The 19,666-nt window shown below is 41.2% G+C and overlaps 4 protein-coding genes across 4 annotated transcripts; 2 read left to right on the top strand and 2 right to left on the bottom strand.

The window, feature by feature from the left end:
• Positions 1–1,012: 1,012 nt before the first annotated feature.
• On the bottom strand, positions 1,013–3,063 carry MELLADRAFT_95581 (family 22 glycosyltransferase; the record flags this gene model as incomplete). The annotated part of the gene is made up of 5 exons (XM_007418086.1): positions 1,013–1,364; positions 1,436–2,143; positions 2,221–2,507; positions 2,593–2,697; positions 2,791–3,063. The coding sequence occupies 5 exons, from the start codon at positions 3,061–3,063 to the stop codon at positions 1,013–1,015; spliced, it is 1,725 nt and encodes a 574-aa protein (XP_007418148.1).
• Positions 3,064–6,991: 3,928 nt separating this feature from the next.
• On the top strand, positions 6,992–9,331 carry MELLADRAFT_95580 (uncharacterized protein; the record flags this gene model as incomplete). Its single annotated transcript, XM_007418085.1, has 12 exons — positions 6,992–7,057; positions 7,181–7,201; positions 7,294–7,418; positions 7,509–7,764; positions 7,835–8,002; positions 8,047–8,163; positions 8,228–8,374; positions 8,441–8,528; positions 8,636–8,673; positions 8,735–8,777; positions 8,828–8,864; positions 8,926–9,331. 12 exons carry the CDS (start codon positions 6,992–6,994, stop codon positions 9,329–9,331), a joined length of 1,512 nt encoding a protein of 503 aa, XP_007418147.1.
• A 3,764-nt stretch (positions 9,332–13,095) lies between these two features.
• Positions 13,096–14,787, top strand: MELLADRAFT_95579 (uncharacterized protein; the record flags this gene model as incomplete). The annotated part of the gene is made up of 10 exons (XM_007418084.1): positions 13,096–13,186; positions 13,263–13,498; positions 13,628–13,726; positions 13,837–13,976; positions 14,073–14,206; positions 14,297–14,306; positions 14,391–14,427; positions 14,501–14,526; positions 14,607–14,683; positions 14,765–14,787. The coding sequence occupies 10 exons, from the start codon at positions 13,096–13,098 to the stop codon at positions 14,785–14,787; spliced, it is 873 nt and encodes a 290-aa protein (XP_007418146.1).
• Positions 14,788–15,064: 277 nt separating this feature from the next.
• MELLADRAFT_113431 (uncharacterized protein) lies at positions 15,065–16,099 on the bottom strand (the record flags this gene model as incomplete). Its single annotated transcript, XM_007418095.1, has 3 exons — positions 15,065–15,417; positions 15,526–15,663; positions 15,982–16,099. 3 exons carry the CDS (start codon positions 16,097–16,099, stop codon positions 15,065–15,067), a joined length of 609 nt encoding a protein of 202 aa, XP_007418157.1.
• Between the last annotated feature and the right edge of the window lie 3,567 nt (positions 16,100–19,666).

Below are 19,666 nucleotides of genomic sequence, written 5' to 3'. Positions count from 1 at the left end.
GGGGTTTCAAGTCCAAAAAATTACACCATTTTGCAGCACAAGTTGTCCAACGCTGTAAAATTTACCATAAATTTTAAAGATTCAGGACACCTAAAAAGGTGTCCCAAAAGCTGTTGACTGTATATTTTCAGAAAAAAAAACTGTAGAATTAAAAAAACTTCTCTGTTTCTCAAAACGTTTCTGACTTGAAACCCCCCATTTTGCAGCAATCAGAAAACCCAAACAACTATAAAACCAAGAAGACTAAACAAACAACATGAGGTAAAAAAGAAGAGAAAGTTGTCAACACTGATATTGGTATAAGCATCAAACACCCACAACAGCAAAAAAGTTATAGATCAATGGCTTCTCAAGAAGCTGTTGATTACTGTTGACTGTTACTGACCATCTTGTTTTATGAAACAGGAAATCTTCTCACAGCAGTTTTCCCCAATTTCTCAAAGAGACACCTTAAAGAGCTCCTGATATACAAACCAAAACAGAGAAGCTTGCTTTCTGGCATGGGAGAATCACACAACCAGGTCTTGTGGGTTATGAAAACAATAATAAACACCTTGATTTCACCATCAGATTGGACACTGAACAGCTGAGAAGTGCAGATAGGTGTGGGAAGGTGAGCAAGAGGTCAATATAGAGTTATATGGTCATTACCTCAACGTGATGGCAAGGCGAGGTTTCCTGATATATTAAATGTTTCATTGCATTCTTCTGTCAGAACCACTACTTCCATGGTCACCCAATCAGTTAATTATGGTCTTACTGTGGAGGACAGAGTGTATCAAATGAGCCAGCTCAATTTTGAGTATGATGTATGACTGGCCTTGACTTTTTGAAAATGATATAGAAGTCCAGAACTAAGAAATAAATAAGAACTGCCAAAATCACATTCCTCTGCCTATGTATTAGGAATCTTGACATCTCAAGGAATACGTCCATATGTCCATCATTAACCTCTTTTGATACTTTGAGGACTGTTGATATAAACTTACAATTATGAAAATTCTTTGCCAAACTATCTAGCTGCTTTGTCTGATTCAGCAGGATTCCAACGCATCACTATTACCTTGCCCTCTCTCCTCCGGTCATCGTGCCATCTTCCATTCTCAAACTCTTTATCGGTTATATAACCCAAGTCTTGAAGAAAACTCCCTACTCTCGCCTTTCCCTGTGATGTTTGGTTGCTGGTGACATCTAACAGGTTGCTAAACAAAACGATATGTGAGGGCCACTGGAAGGATGACTCATTAACGATTGATCCAGGGAATCGATCATTCACTGCGCTTGGAAAGTGGTCTACAAGAAACTTGATTGGATCTTCATAGAAACTATCCGATTGATCTTTGTATATCGCCAGGTTCTGACCACTGTGAAACCAAAACGGAGTTACAGTCAGGTGAAGATGACGGTGATGGATAGCTAAACAAAAACACTTCACTGGATTGGAGGCTCGCACGAAAGCATCCACAATAAAGATCCGTTACGAGCTTCAGATGCAAGATGAGCTCGATGAAGATGGCTCTGCCATGGTGTAGAGTGACAAGGTGCGAGGAGGCCGACAGACTGGAGTTCAGTCTCAGGAACGCCTCGAAGATAATCAACTACTGCCATTTGCCCACGGTATTGGAAAGTCAGTAGATAGAGAGCTGCTCCAAATGCGATGACGGATCGAACAATAAACCCGATTGGACGGGCCTGGATGGTGCGCTCAAGCCAAGATGGTTGAGTGGGAGTCGGATGAAGAGAACGAAACTCGATATAATTGTTCACCATCGCCCGACCCGCAAAAACACAAAATAGTGGTATAAGAGGTTGGATGAACCTAAATTCTTTGTGGGGCAATACCGAGAGCACTAGCATCGTTCCCAAACACGCAAACCGAGCTGAACGCAACCTGAGAAGCACCAGTTCATTCTCCAACCCAACTTTGGCGACGGAGAGCGACATCATGCCTATGATGACCGTTGGGAAGAGTGAGAGGTTGACAAAGGTAAAAGCCTGAGTAAAGTAGAAATGCCATCTGTTGAGACCATAGAAGCTAGAGAGGGAATTATAGACGTTTTGCCGAATGAAATTGAGGGGGGTGAAAGTAGGAAGACGGTAAAAGCACGAGTCTAATACGAAGCAAGCAAAAGCGCTAATGCAACTGCGGAGGAGCAACAAAACGCGGCAAAATGACGATAAGTTAGGAAAGAGACAAATTTCGCTGAGCCAACTACTCACCCCACAACGCTCACCAGGGCGATGACATCCATTTTCGTCTCGCCGTGTGAATGCCTTAGCAACTGGAAGCCCAAAAGAGCCCAGAAGATGACCGCCGATGGCCGAATGATGACAGAGATAGCAGCCAAGCACAGAGATATGGTGAGGTGAGTCCAAGATTGAGCGACTTGATCGCCAGTCCATGGCCACAATGAGAGTGCAACAGCCGTCAGGGCGCTCTCGGCTGAATTAGAGAAAGTGCGAATTCCTGCGTAGGCATTGAAGAATGATGTCAAGGAACAGCTCAACTGTTAGATAGTCAGATCTTGATTGCCGAAAATATTAATCGATCAATGTGGGCCAATGACTCAAAGGAAATGTACGGTGACTTACTGCTGCGGATGCATAATGATGAGACGTGACCCTCGCAGAAAGGCGATAGATGGCTAAGTCGGTAACTGCTGCTATAGCTGCCTGAATCAGCTTAGGAACTAAGATCTGTTATATCAAGCGAGTATTAGTGAGATGAAACAGGTTGGCCGAGGGATGAGTAAAAGTTCTCCACAGGTGATATTGACCACGAATGCTCACCAATAGAAAAGTCTGATCGAGCCGTAAGTATTTGAGTAAAGCATAGGGAGGCACAAAGAGGAAAGGGTACAGTGGACTACGGATGCCACCGCTGGACTGATCGAAGGCATTCCGCCATTCCCAAGACACGAAACCGTAACCAAAGACTTGATGATGAGCAATTTCGAGAGACTGATAGAATTCATCAGGTTGAAAGAATGTACGGCAAAGAAGGGCATTGAGAAGTCGAAAAAGGTAGAGGTAAGCGAACAGTTTGATGGTTGAGATTGACATGGTGAATGATCGAGTTGAGTGGATGGAAAGGTCAACAAGAGAAACAAGAGAAACCAAACTGAACACTACGAATGTCGCCCAACGATGACATCATCTGACGCCAGCTTACATCTCTGTGAAACCCTTGTGATCAATACTGAGAGTCTGTGACATGCTAACACTGGGAAAATGTAGTATTTTTCCCAAGTGAAAAATGATTGACCTGAAGGACAAAAAAAATTGAAAAAGGTGGAATTCTGCATTCATTCTGCATGTGCATTAACACTGCATTTTTCTGCATTGATGCTGCATTTTTTTTCATTAATGGTGCATTAATGGTGCATTTTTATGCATTAACATAGCATTTTTAATTATTTTTGACATTAATTCTAATCATTTTGCATAGCCGAAAAATACTACATCTGTGCAGTGTAAGCTCCGAAATGCATTTGAGGAATTATGACACATTTATTTACCGGGCGATGGCAAGGGTCAGCTCTAGGAAGAAGCAGACGTCACCCTTTGATAAAGTGTCTGCTTAATAAATGCTAAAAATCAAAAAGAACAAAGGTCCGAACGCATTCAATATCCATATCAGTCTCCCAAGAGACTCAAAGGCAGACTGGAGGACAAGTTGATGGAGGGACACAAGAGTCTACCACTAGTCTTGAATGATATTAAGCACTTTGGATGTGGAGGATACAGCGGGGTTGAGGATCACAGTACAAGAATTCAAAAGGTACAAATTCATGAAGCGTGTATCTACCTTCCTAGCGTTACACCACGGGGCGACTTTGAACTGGGACCACATGAAATGTAAGTTGGGTATGAGCACGCCGAGTGGTTGTGCAGAACAGGTGGCCGCAGTGTGAGTGCGGCCACGTGGCCCTCACCCAATGTTTTTCACCTGCTCTACACATCAAGAGAAAGACCACGTCGGCATGGCGTGGTTTACCAGCCAGTCGGCGGGTGAGCTGGTTGGTACGAGCGCAACCTGCCAGCGAGGTGCCCAGCACGTGATTCAGATTGCGTGCCGGTGGTACACGCTGATTTGCCTGCTGAGCACCTGGCTGGCAGGTGAGCTAACCAGCCAGGTGCTCAGCAGGCGATTGAATTTGGATCAGGTGCTCAGCACGTGATCCAGACTGCGTGCCGGTAGTATAAGCTAATTCGTCTGCTGAGCACCTGGCTGTCAACTCACATGCCCGCAAGGTGCTCAGCAGACGATTGAATTTGGATCAGGTGCTCAGCACGTGATTCAGACTGCGTGTCGGTAGTATAAGCTAATTCGTCTGCTGAGCACCTTGCGGGCATGTGAGTTGACTACTTCTAAACTGTTGATCATTTCTCAAGATTGAAGAAGCTTCTTTTTCTCACATGACCTGCTGTGGTAATCAAAACCACTCCGAGCTCAGCATTTTATAGCTGAAGCTCTCCTACCTATTCTCAAATTTATATATATTAGTATTTCATCTTTTGCTCGCGGGGACAGACTCTCACTCGGTCTATCTCAAGGGTCAGCAAGTCAAAGCTCAGCTCAACTTTACTCAACTCAAGTTATAATAGTTTATCTTTTAATTTAATAGCACGAGATTTAAATTTAATATATTACAAAGTTGAAAGAGAGAAATTTAAATTTATAGGGAAAAGAAAAGAGTTTAGAGGAGGTAACTGGAAAGTAAAAGAAAAATGAGAGTGATTTAGAGGTTTGATTGAACAAAGTGAAGATCAGCGAGGTTGAAGTAAGAGAAGGATTGGCAAGATCGAGGAGTGATCGGAGTTGAGAGTGATCGTCAACTTTTGGGGCCTAGGACTAAGTAGATCCTAAGGTTGAATGAATCAAAACAGTCAGTCAAGTATCACGAGTAGAGTTAAGAGAAAAGAACTTACAACGAATAAAATAATATATGAATATAGAACAATCAATTAGCCAGAAAGTATGATCGGATGGAAAGGATGAGTCGTGAGGGAGACGGATCAAAGTGAATATCAGCGGGGTTTTCACTCCAGACTGATTGGTTGATCATTTTTATCTTTGCTCAGAAACTTTGGTCAGATATCCGTGACAAGGTTTGCAAGAAGATTATTTGATGTCTTTTAAAATGATAATGTACTTATTTATATGTGGTTTTATCTTTGGTTCTTTGATTCAAAATGTGTAGGTCGTTTCTGAATAAGATCTCATTCGAATAAGCAATACGCGCTTTGAGGAATCTAGATCTCAACCATAAGGTTCGTGATTTTTCCTTCTTTCTTATTCGCTGCTTCAGGAACGAATGCCCTGAGCCGGATCTCAGGGTATGTTCCGCATGCAATCACAAGTACCCGGATGTGCTTGTGATTGCATGGAGCAGTGCTTTCATACCACTATGAGCTCTAGCTGACGGATTTGTATCGACTTACATATTCGAATATCGCCACAAGACCATCCATCTCGACATCGGTTCAAAGTATTCAAGGTTGTTTTGAGAATACATATTGGTTTTGTTTCTCGAATCAACGACCAGCATAACCACCTCAGTCTTTAGCAGTGATGGCGACAGAGATAGATGATAAAGTGATCGGGTTCCTTAGATTTTTTAAATTTACTACCAATCAATCGAGCGACCTGATGAGTGCATTTACCAATCGGAAATGGTAAGCAGACTGAGCAAATCCGATCACTACAAGTTCTCAAATTACACGGTCACCTTATCAAGCTTGTACATTCTTGCCTAGCGAACTCGGCCCTCAAGGTCAGCCGCAGTGCCCCAATTTGAAGTTGACTACCAGAATTACATATTGCTGATCATACAACATACTCAGAAAGCGCCTGGTGGACCAATCACCCTCACATTCATTGTCTGCCTCACAACAAATGAGTTTGAAAGGTGTGTGTAATGGATTTCCTGATCTGGTGCTTGAAGCAGCGCGCTTTGAGGAATGACGTAACTCACCAGTTCCAGCCATGTGTGCGTCATCGATGACCGCGTCAGCTCGGCTCCTCATGATTCATGATCGTCAATCAAAATGATGAGATACTTAGACAACTTTGCTCAGCTTCACTTCATGCAATCAACTTCTCACTCATCATCTCCGTACGACCTTCTAGAGTGATACTCTCTGGATATGCTTGTATGAGGATGTGTCACGCGGACGCCTCGGGCCTTGGGGCCCCGGCGTCAGCTGTTAAACATACGGCTTCAGCTGTACAAATAACGTCTAACAAAACCAACAGCCAATCGATCCAGTCCACCTCCATCGTATTGATTTGGCAACCACTCGGAACGATTCTTGCGAGCAAAGTTTTTCAGCTGCTTGACTGGTGCAAGAGCCGAAGCTTTGTGATCCTTTGATTTGACAAACTGGTGTTGTCAATCAATTTGGTCAGCATCTATCAGATCGAATCAAGAACCATCTTTGATTTCGACTTCATTTGCTCTTCATCATCCACATTTCATTTGTAAGTTCATTTTTCATTTGTGTTTCTCTTCTCTCTCTCACATGATCTTTGAGAATGAGACTGTTCTGACCATTGTTTCTGTTTTCTTTGGATATAGTCAACATCCACCTCTGATCGATAGTTCAATTCAAGATTGGATCACACTTCTTTAACTGTGAGTACTTATATCTTGCTCTTCAATTTGTTCACATCATCTGAAAGATCGCTCCAACGGTTCTGGGATCCACTGTTTGAAATTGGATCGATTGTCCAATTCAAGATTTATAGTTTATTTGTAAGTCCTTTCTAATTTTCTCTTCACCTTTCTCATCATCTCAAAGATTTCTATTACTCTGATCATTATTTCTTTTTGCTTTGGTTATCATCGACGATTACCTCTGATCGATTGTCCAATTCAAGATTCATAGTGTATTTGTAAGTCCTTTTTATCTTTTTCTTCACCTTTCTCATTATCTCAAAGATTTCCATTACTCTAATCATTATTTGTGTTTGCTTTGGTTATCATCAATGTTTACCTCTGATCAATTGTTATCTTATTCAATCATCCTCCTACCAGTTAATTCGTTCTTATACGTAAGTTTTTTTGTTTTATCTCATTCCAATCATTTTACAAGTCAGTTTTGTTCTAACAATATTTTTTTTCTTTGCTTTCCTTATCTCATTCAAAATCATCCAACAAGTTCGTTTCATTCTGAGCTTTTATTGATCAGCCTCTTTGTAAGTTCTTTTTGTTTTATCTCATTCAAGTCATCCATCCTATAAGCTGATTTAGTTCTGACTATTCCTTCTTTCTGCATGCTTCATATCAGAGTCCTTTGGCCAATTGTTCCAAATTCAACAATGCCCAAAACAAAGATGAAGAAGCGTATTCAACAAGAAGACAGGTCGTCATCGCTGCCACCTGCTTTAGAACATCAAAAATCCAAAAAAAGTGGTAGGTTTTCCTCTTACTCTTCAATACGATCACTGATATGGTCCTTTGTTCTGTAGTACATAGAAAACAACATACACAAACTCACTCCAGTGCCCCGTCTGCGAGCTCTTCCCGACCTCGAAAGAACTCTAATCTGCCTAGCAACAATCGTTCCAACACCACAAATTTGTCGACTTTAGCACATTCTCAACCTACGAACAACTCATTGGCTTTAGCCCATTCACAGCCGACTAACGCCACCAGCTTTTCCCAGCCACATGTTCTGACCAACAGTCAAAAAGCGTATCTAAAGCATGTTACTGAGACTCTTGATCTTTCTAGCAAAGCCCATGAGAAGGCACTAAAGGTATGTGAGGTAAGTTTCTGATCTTCATTCTTGCCTTGATCACAACAGTCATACTGAAGCTCGTCTTCAGGCTACCCGTCCTGAAAATGAATTCATTGGAACGATTGGCTACCTTTCCTACATCCAGCAAACAATCGAGCAGGGATTGAGTGGGGAAAACCTCCCTTCTGCCCTTGCACCAGCTGCTGCTAGCATCTGGCGCCCTTCTGATATACTAAAGGCGAGTTTAATCTTCTTTGTCCCTTTTTTCTATGTCCTGATATGCTTGTATGTTGTATTCAGGATGTTGTTCGACGAGACTTTAATGCCCTGATCATGGATGTCAAGATTCAGGCTTATTCTTGTATCCGTGACTCAAAACGATCTGCCATACGACAATGCTTTGATGCATTATGCAAGGTGAGTTTGTTTCTTTTTATTATTGTATCGTCTAAATATTAAAATTTGTCTTCTTCTCTGTTAGAAATACATCAAGTCCAGAGACAAACAATTCATCAAAGCCCATTACCCTACTGGATACGAAACACCTGATGGGGCTGAAGCAGTCAAAACTATCACTGACTGGGCTAATCGATGTGCAACAGACACCCGTAGCCGTTTACGACATTGTGTAAGTATTTTTTCATGATTGTCAACTGCCACAATTTCACATCAACTGATAGCTTGTCCTGTTTAGCTTCTCATAGATGTGAAGCCTTCAGGAAACGAAGCTTCCATGAATGCCATGCCCAGCCTTCAACAACTTACTAGCTTGGTAAGATTTTGTAAGTTCTTCTTTGTTTTGTTTTGCTGCTTATATTTTTGTGTAAGCAGGTTCATCACACCTTCATCCTCCAAATTGACCCCCGAACTGAAGAGCAAATATTCAAAGATGTCTCCAAAGACTTCAAACACCGTCTCGCCTTCTTAGTACGTCTTTTTTTCCTTTCCCATTCAGCTCTCACTATTTGGTGATGCCATTCCTGTGTAGCGCATACATGCTGTGTACACCATGCAAAACCCAAGCACCGATCGTAAATATTGCATCTGGACTAGTGTTGATAACACTCTTGAACAATTGAAGATTATGAAAAAAAACATGGAAAGTTGTACAAAACTGCGTGAGTCACTGCATCTTTTCTCTCTGGATTCTACAGCACTGATTTTTTGTCCTTTTCAAAGGTTCTACAATTTATACATGCAATACAACAAACGCTATTTTGAAGCATCATACTGCTACAGTCAGATTTTACCTTCTGAACGACTTAATCCCCCTACAGAAACTGAAATCAAGACAGAGTACCAGCACTTGAAAGAGAAGAGTGAAGCCAAACAGAACAGACATCAAGATGAAGTTGAAGAGGAAGATAATGCCCGCCCTGCAGCTGAAGATGACCTTTCTGATCGGCTTGGCGATGAGGATGACTTTTTACCTGATGATGAGGATGACTTCTTACCTGATGATGAGGATGATGGCTTACCTGACAATGAGGATGATGGCTTACCTGATGATGAGGATGATGGCTTACCTGACAATGAGGATGATGGCTCACTTGACGATGAGGATGATGGCTCACTTGAAATTTAAACAGCCTTTTGGTATGTCTCCATTTACACTCTCTTTGCTGAATGCCACATCAACTAATTTGCTGATCTGTTACCTCCATCCTACTTTATTGATTTATTTTTCTATTGTAGCGCTTTTTCCCAATTTTTCTCATTTTTATTTATTTCTCCTATTAGAATGTTACATGTGTGACAATGAAGAGAGTCAATGACCTCTATTGTAGCATGTTTGATTTTTTTATTTCACCTCTCAGCATACTGTATGTATTTAAATACTATAGAAAAATCATCCAGGACCACCATTTGTCTTTTTTCAAAAAAAATCAAAAAAATTCAAATTCCTATTTATTTCTCCTATTACAAGCATACTATATGCATGTATCCATGGACAGTCAATTTCTTTTGTGAGTAACCCTGTAGAAATGGCCTGGTTATTGAGCCATGATGAGGCTGAAAGAGTACTGCAGTCACGAGCCATGCAGGCTGACATTCTTTGGTGTTGTGGGCCATCTCACCTGGCTGTGAGGTATTGTGGCTCACCCTATGAATGGGTGAGCCATCTCACCTGGTTATGAGGTATTTTGGCTCACCCTATGAACAGGTGAGCCATCTCACCTGGTTATGAGGTATTTTGGCTCACCCTATCAACAGGTGAGCCATCTCACCTGGTTATGGGGTATTGTTGCTCACCCTATGAACGGGTGAGCCATCACACTTTAGCTACTCACACTGGTTGTCACATGTAACTCAGAACGGGTATCACACTCTGGACAGCGTGTGATTTGCTAGCAGAGACCTTTTTCACGTGAATCTCACGTGCCAGGTGCCCCGTGGTGTAGATGTGATAACATATCTGTTCAAGACTTGAAAGCAAAACTAGAAAATTCAGAACAGCTTGCCACGATTTCCCCGCCAATTGGATCAAGTTTTGCCGGCAGAATTGGTCAAGACATTAGGTATCAACTAGTACAATTCAACACGGATATAGGCGCTCGAACCCCAGTTCGTGATACTTTCCACTCCAACTGGAAATTCAGTCCAATCCTTATGTGATGGTCCGACTTCGAATTCTTTCCCACGTTCCGATCCTCCCATACTTGCTCTGCGCTGCACTTTGAAAACGTATTTACCATCACCGTCTGCGACGTGTCTAAACTCAGGCGATTCGCCCGCCCATCTGACTTCTACACGTTCATTGCTGAAAATCTCGTCTGTGTATTTGTAGACGTTTTTGTAGGTGATGCATAAGCCATGGGTTGCTAAGGTTGCGAGAATCAAAAATGATTGCATTATCATATGTCCAACCATGTTGATCTGATCATAGGGATATAAAAATATAGTGCAACGGATCAGTTTTCAGTGCCTTTGAGTGGATCAGTGGTGATTGATCTCATTTGGTTTTTAAAGCTGCAGAACATGCGCTTACGTTTCGGTCTGACCTTACAGTGAGACGATAATTGAAGAACTGAAGGTTATAGTCTTGTGGACCGTCTGTGAGATCAAATCAAATCATATAAGCTTCAGTCATAAGAAAAACTCCCAATCAGACAGGTCGATTTCTCGCCCCGAGCAAACAAGAAACGTACAGAATGATTTGAATAAGTTGGTTTAGTAGGTGGTACGATTGCCCGTCTGAAAGAATGAATCACGACTGATATATATTCGGAAGAGTATAAGTATTTTTGTGGTGATTGAAAAGAGCGGTGCAGAAGTGAGGTAAAACCTACAAGAATGTGGATGATTGAGTCAAGCCTAAGAACTGATTTGTGATGATGGGAATGAGGAAAGGGAATTGTGCTTACGAAAGCTCCCCTTTTTATACACCATCCTGACCGCCCGATTTCTGGAAAAGAGATGACTGACCCCCGAGTAAAACGCTTGCCGCACTGCCGAAGCACTAAGCCTTGGACCGAGAATTGGAAGTAAGATACCAGTGTTGATACCCACGACTCCATTTGTTGGAGTACTCGCGTTTCATACTACATATTCAGGGGATGAACTCAGATACATGTTTATCGCCAATAGCAATGGCCTCCGTGCCACTGCTAGATTTCTACACAGATAAATTTCGATATCCTCAGAAAGCTTTAGCGAAGTTGTGATAAAAATAGTTCATGTTTTATACTACGTGTTCAAGGGAAAGCCTCGTTCATTGTCCATAGCAATGGTCCCGGTGCTACAATAGTACAATACTCCCTGATTTCTATGCTCAAGACAAATTTCAGTCCATTAGAAACCTAGACGGAGGTTTTGAATTCTCTCGGTATCGTCAGATTAAAAAGGTGTAATTCTCAGAGGGAAAAGTGTTGTAGTTCTCTAATGCTCGAAACTCATTTCTCATACTAATTGTTGCGTCTAGTCTTGGGTAATCACCGTATGGAATGCTCGGTTTTGCCTTGTAAAATTGGGGAATGACTCGTTTCATGATACCCCAGAATTGCGACGCTTGGTAAAATGTATTGTCGATACAAACTAGTTTATCTTTGCTGAAGGTGGTCGCACACTTCCTGTCGCAATTCCTGGGGGTGTCAAGACAGAACGCAAGTTGGAATTTGTCATTTAGGTGCCTCATGTCCTTGATTAGCCCTTTACATACTCTCTCCCTAACTGATATAGGCAAGAAGAACTTGAAAGAAGCTATTACCATTGACCAATGCTAAACAAATATGATGGTATAGAAGGGTCGTAGTACCAGATAACAGACTCGTTGCCCTAGTGTCACACTCACAGGGGATGCTATTGCCATTCTGATTCAAGTCCGTTTTTCATACCAACGGAACTTCCGCAATGAAACTTTCAAAATAGACCGATTATCTGTGCAAACAAAATAATAGAGGAGATAGCGCAGTGTACAACTTACAGGAGAGACACTAGAAAGTCTCATAAAACAATTTGAAACAAAAAACAACACCTTGAAAGATTCATAGAACATTCTATCAGTTGATTCATCACCTTAGCTTCGATTGTTCGCAGTGAGAGAGAGTCAGAGTTCTTTTGCAGTTTTTTCAGTCGATGTTAGTTAGTCGAATAGCCTCCTACAACAACTTCAAAAAAAATAGAACATGCTATAAGTCACTCCACTATTCTGGTGCAACCCATTTACCAAATGATTAGTGATACTTGATTCAGGATAACGCCGGGGCTGGTTGAGGAACAACAGACAACGAGCCTCTGATGGAAGCTAACAACCGAAATTATCGCTCAATCTTTCTTTGATCTCCTTTTCTAATCAAGATGACTCAGAGGTAGATGAGATAAACACCTCATGAAGTGCACGTTATCAATATTTGTTGATGATTTCAATCTTCATACTCTCGTTGTTGTTTTAATTCAGCTTGCATGTATCAATGCTTTCTAGGCTTAGCTAATCCACTAAAATGAAAGCACCAGACGATAAAGACATCAGCCCCTTGAGTAGTGAAGTGGCAATCATTTAATAAAGAACTGTCTCTAAACTTTCTCAAAGAGTTACTGACTTTAGTTGATGAATGGTGATCCCAATCAAAGAGTGTACCTTTTTGTTTCAGTTTGATTTAACTTTAAGCCGTCCTTGAAAAGGCTCTTGAGTGATTTGGTATATTTCCTATCAACTTTAGAATTTCAATCTTCCTCTGATTATTAGAATTACTCTTCATCTCATCATTGTACTTCTCATCCTTCCACTCATTTCTATCAAGTTTTATTGACGTTTACTTTAAGAGTCTATACAAAAAGAATTAGGACTGGTTCCTACTCATCATCTCGATTTCTCGTCATCCTTGATTAGATTTAAACCCCACACTCGTCATGCGTTCTTCTATTTCTCAGTTCGCTTATTTAATATCTTTCCTAACCTTTGAAACCATCCTGAGCTCTTCATTAGATCATGCTATCACTGGTCAGTCATCTTAACTCACGATCACTTTCTGAACCGTATGAAGTCTCTTACCAGTCCACCTTTTTCCCTCTCAAAGATCGAAGAGTATCTCATCTTTCAATAAGGGATCCTCGATCCGGTTTTGGCGGATTTCGAGGTCAAAAGAACAGAGCTACCACAGCCAAAAATAATAAAACTACTACTTCTACCGCCAAGGATACCGATGCACAAACTTCACTTACACTTGATCCTGCTGAAATTCAAACCGGATCAGCTCAAGATGGAAATCCTACTGGAGGACAAGTCGCCTCATTAACTTCGACCAATAATTTTGTAAGTTTCAAAGCCTCATATTTCAAAGCCTTGAAAGTACTTCTCTAACTTGACTATTGGCTTGTTTTGGATTTGAATTGACTTGTCATGATTATTGGAAATCAACCAACAAACCCGGTTCTATTAAAGATTAATTTTTGTATTTCTCCTCTAGCCTTAGGAGCACCACTCATGAATGGAACTCAAACAAAAGCAACTCAATCCTGTAATCCGATTCCAATGGGTATGGTAAATCACCCAACCTTTTGTTTTTCTTGTCAACTTTTTCGTTTCTTTTTCTTAATCAAACTTAAGCCAAAGAACCTTATGCTCACTTTGGGTTACCTTTTTGTTGAAAGATGGTAAGTCAGAATAATATGCCTTCGGCTAAATTCACCAATCCAGTCAACCTTGAAACCATCAAAGCCAATAAAACATTTGATATTACGATGAAAATCAAAAATCTCAATGCTGGTAATTTTGTGAATGCAGCTACCAAGTATGTCTTCCCAGATCCTTGTTCTTCTTTTTTTCCTGGATTTGATCAATGGTTAAGCCTTTGAACCTTTTGAACTTTTGTTCTCGGTTTGGTTAGTTATTTTTCTGCACCTGCTCAGATTGATCCCAAGAATGGAAATGTGATTGGTCATAGTCATTTTGTGATTGAAGCTATCGATTCTTTAACTTCTACAACCGTTACCAATCCTCTTCAGTTTGCTTTCTTCAAAGGTCAGTTTTTCGAACCGGTTTGAATTCTTTATCCTCCTCTCACCCAAGATAAGATACAATACTGATACTCAGTTTCCTTTTGCTTTTTAGGGGTTGATGGGTATGCAGTTATCAATTTCTACAAATCTTGATTTAGTCTCAACGATTCTTACCTGCTCATTTTCCACTTTCCTCTCTCTCTTAGCGCGGCTGTCGGTGGGGTCTTGACAGTAAATGTACCCGTTGGTGGTTTTTCTTTTCCTTTCTTTTCGCCCACAATGCTCAACTCAATCAATCCTCTTTCACATCTTCTAGGGAGGTCTTCCAGCAGGTACTTATCGGTAAGCATTTCAAGCAATTTAACCATCAGGTTTGGTTGGTTTTATTGCATCTCATCATATCTTTCTACTTGAAACAATAGGCTTGGTTCTATCAATTCCGCTGCCAATCATCAACCAGTCCTATCAACAATTGCTCAACATGGCTTGTTTGATGACGGTAAACACTCCTCCTTGCTTACCTCTCTTTACCGTGCTTTTCGAAATATAATGTTGACATCTCGGCTTTCCTCCTATGTAGTCGTCTATTTCACCGCAAAGTAGTCTAGAACTTGACATTTTTTCAGGCGTTCTTACAACCATCCACCCTCTTTACTATGTGTTAGAAGCACTTGTCTTTCACAATTGATTGTTCATTGTTTCTCATTTTTTTATTTCCTTCTCGACGAAGTGTTTTATGACATGTAATATAATTCTAAAGTTTAGTGAGTAGAATGTATGATCAGAGTAGAATGAATACATGGTATTGTCATACTAGGGTAAACTGACTAAGTTCAAGCATGTAATAAACATGGTATATTAAAATTGTGTTGTGCGTCTATCATGACTTTGTGTTTTCTTTGGCTTTCAGAGCATTTTCAATAAGAACAATCTCTTCTGACACTAATCGACGGCGACTTTCGATGAAATCCAAATCTTCACTTAACCTTTTACGCCAGACTTCATCTGGTATCCGTTGTAGTGGAATCCAACGTTCCCAAAACCTAGATCGATCTCTTGAAGAGTTTTCATCAGTTTTTGAAATGTTGGAATTGGTGGACCAATCGGTTTGAGATGACGAATTTGAGGACAAGAGTCTGATTCGAAGTAAGTTGATTTCATTCATGATGATGTGTATTGAGCTACAGACCAATGAAGTAGTTATTGAGCTTCGAAGGATAGTGTGACGACCACCTGTATATATGCATTCAAAAATTTTCAGTGGGAAATTCAAACCAATATCTGGTTTAGTATCTTACTAGATGTAGGAAAAAACAAGCAATAAATGAACTGAGATCTCACGTAGGAAACCATTGATCGAACCACCAAGGATAGTAGCGGTGATGAAGGTAGGTAATACACCGATCAGATGAGGGTTATGGATTGAATGTGTTGGAGTCGTTTGGTTGAGGATTGGTTCTACGATACATTGTCGAAAAGCTTTGTTTTGGAACCAAAACATAAATTAGCACGCAGACCCTTTGTAAGGAAAAAAAGGACAGCGGTCCAAGTTCAATCAACCCGATTTGTATCTCAAAAGAAACGTAGCTGAAATGAAAACTTACTGAAGAATGTCAGACCGAAAGATGTAGTCTTGAATGCAGTTGAGATGGCTGGAAAGGTAGGTGAAAGGTTATGACGAACAGAATGAATTGATCCATAAGTTAAACCTAACAATGCTAATCAAATCAAACGTATTTCCAAACTTTTTCAGTCTCCATCATAACGGCATCGAATATGACAATGAGGGATACTGACTTGAAGCAAGAGTTCCTGTGATGATGGTTTTAGCATTCTGTTCAGTGATGGTTGAATTGGTTGATGATGTGATTGGATTAGAGTCGATGACACCTTCCGAACTGAAGCTCATGGTCATCAATAAAATGCAATGGGAAACAGGCTCAGCAAATCACCGACTCGATCATCAAATTTTCAAAATCCACCGGCCCGCATCTCCCCAGTGATCCCGTCAGATTCGGTTGAGCTTGCAAAGACCGATCGTACCCGACACCGTCTAAGGGCTGGCCATCAATGATCAGGCCCGTCGGGTCAGGAATGCTACGGTGGCGCTAAGGTGCCACATGAGTCACTTCGTCAAAAGTGACAAAATCGACCTCACTAGCCCTAAAAAAAACCCACCCAAGCCTATGCCGACCCTGGCCCGGCTTGGTCCGTTGCCCTCTCGACTCGGAGATCCGGATATTCTTCCATCAAGCTTAATTTATATTTAACTGTTCTGAACAAACAATTAGACGGTTCACAGTAGACCACAAAAGACCTTCAATGACGATGCTTAACCAAATCCTCAAGGTTATTCCGATCAAAATCGAGTGGATGGGATCAATGGAAGTTTCAAAGTAAGGTTAGTTAGCTTATCATCGGTTCTTAATCATTGGTTCTATTTTACTAATTATTTTATCATCGGTCCTTTATCATCGGTTCTATTTCAAGTTTTAGATTTGTTTAAACCGATCTCGATTCTTTGTGTTGTTCAGATGTTCAGAAATCATACTTTATATAGTACAAAATTATTAAATTTTCAAATCATCATACTGATTCAAAAGCACAAATTCAAAGAGTACTAGTGATACTTAAAGGTTAAAACTTTCCAATTTGTTTAATTTTTGTTGTTTTTTGATGCAATGACACTATAAAATTGGATTGTTCAAAAGTGGATCAACTCATCCAAAAACTAAGACTGTTAAAAGAAATACATACTACATAAATCAATTGAAAAATAAGACCAAGATGCATTTTAATATTCCAAGTGAGGTATGCTATGTCTATTCACTGAAGGAGATAAAGTACCTTCACGTTCCAGGAAGACAAGCAGTTTTTAAGACAAAAATAAGGGAGATAGAAGTACCTGGGATAAAATTGTAAAAGAAAATTGATTGATTTAGTTTATATAGGTTGTATTGCTATGAAGTTTGCTTTTATTACTCCTATGGTCCTTCATTATCGTCTTGATTTTGGAGTTTATTGTACTTGAACGAGTCCAAATATCGTTTTCTTTACTCTGCTGAAGTCGATAAGTCGGTGATGAAAATCCGATGGAGAATCTGATCATTTGGCCAAACAGGGTCGGCAAACATGGTCGGCAAACATGGTCGGCCAGGGTCGGCACTTGGTCAGCGGACCTTTTTGGGGGTCTGGAAGGTCGATTTTGTCAATTCTAACGAAGTGACTCATGTGGCACCTTAGCGCCACCGTAGGAATGCTGAGGACTCAGGAGTCCAGGATAAGGCTGCGACCCGGACACGCTCGTCCCGGGCCGGCCTCGAGACAGGGCCAGGCCCTGTTGTGACCCGAGGGCACCTCAGAGAACACTCGGGTTGCCTCGAGGCACGGTATGTTTTTGAGGGGGCAGGGGAGCGAAGCAAGAGTAGCTCAGCAAAAAGACAAGATATTTCATTTCTCATGTTTATTCAAAGACAATATAAAGATTTTCTCATGTTTATTCAAGTTTTGAGTTGTAGAATAGCAAGTACTACAAGATACAAACATTATTTAATTATCTTATTCCAAGTTTTGAGGCAAACCTGAGCTTCTAAGTTCTGCGGAGTCAATGAAGAGCGATAATCGCTCATTACCCTTCCAGAAGCTGAGAAAGCTCGCTCAGATGGTGAAGCAGTAGCTGGAACGGCGAGCATGGAGATAGCCATGCAAGTGAGAATAGGCCAGTTACGCTGTGATCGTCTCCAGAAAGGTAAGACTTCACAATCTTCATCTTCAATTGGTGAACTTAGGTACTCCCTGACTTGATCACAAACCGGGATGGTCTTGCGGCGCTTTATAAAGTGTCGAGGTATGTCCTCATTGTTACGTTGATCACCTTCAGGCTCAACGACTTCAATTTCGGGGTCAGGAGGTGGTTTGAATCCTTCGGCTTGTTGAGTAAAGTATTCAACAAGTTTGTCCTCGGTCCATCCAAGTGAAGTTAAGCTGGTAGAATTGATTGCCGAGAGCTTGCAACAAGGATCTAAGATAGGGGCACATATGTAGACAGGCTTCTTGAGGGCAGCCTTTTCGTATTGTTGGACTTTTTGAAGCATTGGTAAGATTGCACCCCGCATGTCGTGGGATTCATAACTGTGCCAAGCCCAGATAGAGGAAAGGGAGACATAAGCAAGCTAGGAATAAAGGTAAAAAAAAAGTAAGAAAGAACTTACCGCTTCAAGACGTTGAACTATCCATTGATAATCAGGCATTGCCTCTGTGAAAGTTGGATATTTGGATCCTTCAATCTATTGGATAATGACAGCAAGAGGGCAAAGAAATTGAACAATGTTTCCCACTAGATCCCACTCAGCCTCCGTGAGGTTGAACTCGGATAAAACAGGGTTTCCTTCACAGTGGTACTTGATGACTCTCTTGAGTTCAAAAAATCGCTCGAGTGAGTTGTGAGTTGAGGACCATCGAGTACTAACTTCATGAACAAGTCCAACCTTCCAAGAGAGATCGTGAGCACCGGCAATAGCATTGTCAAGAAGTTGCTTGATTTGAGAGCTGTTGCGAATTTTTTTGTGAAACGCACAGATCCGCGCAAGAAGGGAGTGAACTTCTTCATGAGGAGTGGCCTCGATTGTATTCAAAATCGAAAAAGAGGAAGTTGCAGTTTGTGGATTGTGATCAGCTAAAGTAGGGTCAACTGCGCTAATGGGATTGGGTGGGGTCTTTTTTTCAAATACAGCAAGCCCAGCTTTAGCTACGAGGTTGATAACGTGCGCAACACCTCCATGTAAGCTACGATCAGGGTCGAAATGAGGCAGAAGATCGTGTAGATGACAACCCATGGTGATATTGTTAGACGCATTGTCTGTGGTTATGCAGTAGAGGCGATTAGAAAGGTGAAAGCTGTCCAGGATCGATTTCAATAGAGCGGCAATGTTGATACCGGTGTGAGGTCCGTCAATTGGCTTGAGAGCAAGGATCAATTCCTTCATCTCAAAGTTGTTGATCCAGTGAGCTGTGACGCCGAGAAACGAAGTGTTTGTTGGTGATGTCCAAGCGTCACATGTTATGCTGACATGTTCAACAGATGAAAGGATCACTATGATTTGATGGCGTGTGAGGGGTCAGCTACTTTCTGGCTGACTCTTCACTAAAAAGAAGTGTGTAAAGGATTAGGAAGAAGTCTTCACTGGTACACCCAAGTGAAGACTGCAGTTAGTTGACCTCTAAGGAGAGGATTTGATTCCAGTGGGATGGCTGAGTAATCCCTCTAAGGATCTTACTCAGAGCTCTGGTTGATCTTACAACTCTGGAGCCTGCAGTACTTTAGACTCTGAGGATTCAGAGGTGCCGCGGGGTAGTTTAGACTCTTGTAAAGAGGAATCCTTTGTAAATTCCAAGCTTGTTCTGTTAGCTATTTATCCCACCAGCTCAGAACACCACTTGAGGTTTTACAATAACCTGATTAAAAGTAGAACTATAATAATCA

The sequence above is a fragment of the Melampsora larici-populina genome (genome assembly GCF_000204055.1).
Source record: "Melampsora larici-populina 98AG31 unplaced genomic scaffold MELLAscaffold_84, whole genome shotgun sequence".
NCBI lineage: Eukaryota > Fungi > Basidiomycota > Pucciniomycetes > Pucciniales > Melampsoraceae > Melampsora > Melampsora laricis-populina.
Note: the sequence above shows the minus strand (reverse complement) of the source record. Positions and strands in the feature narration are given on the sequence as shown.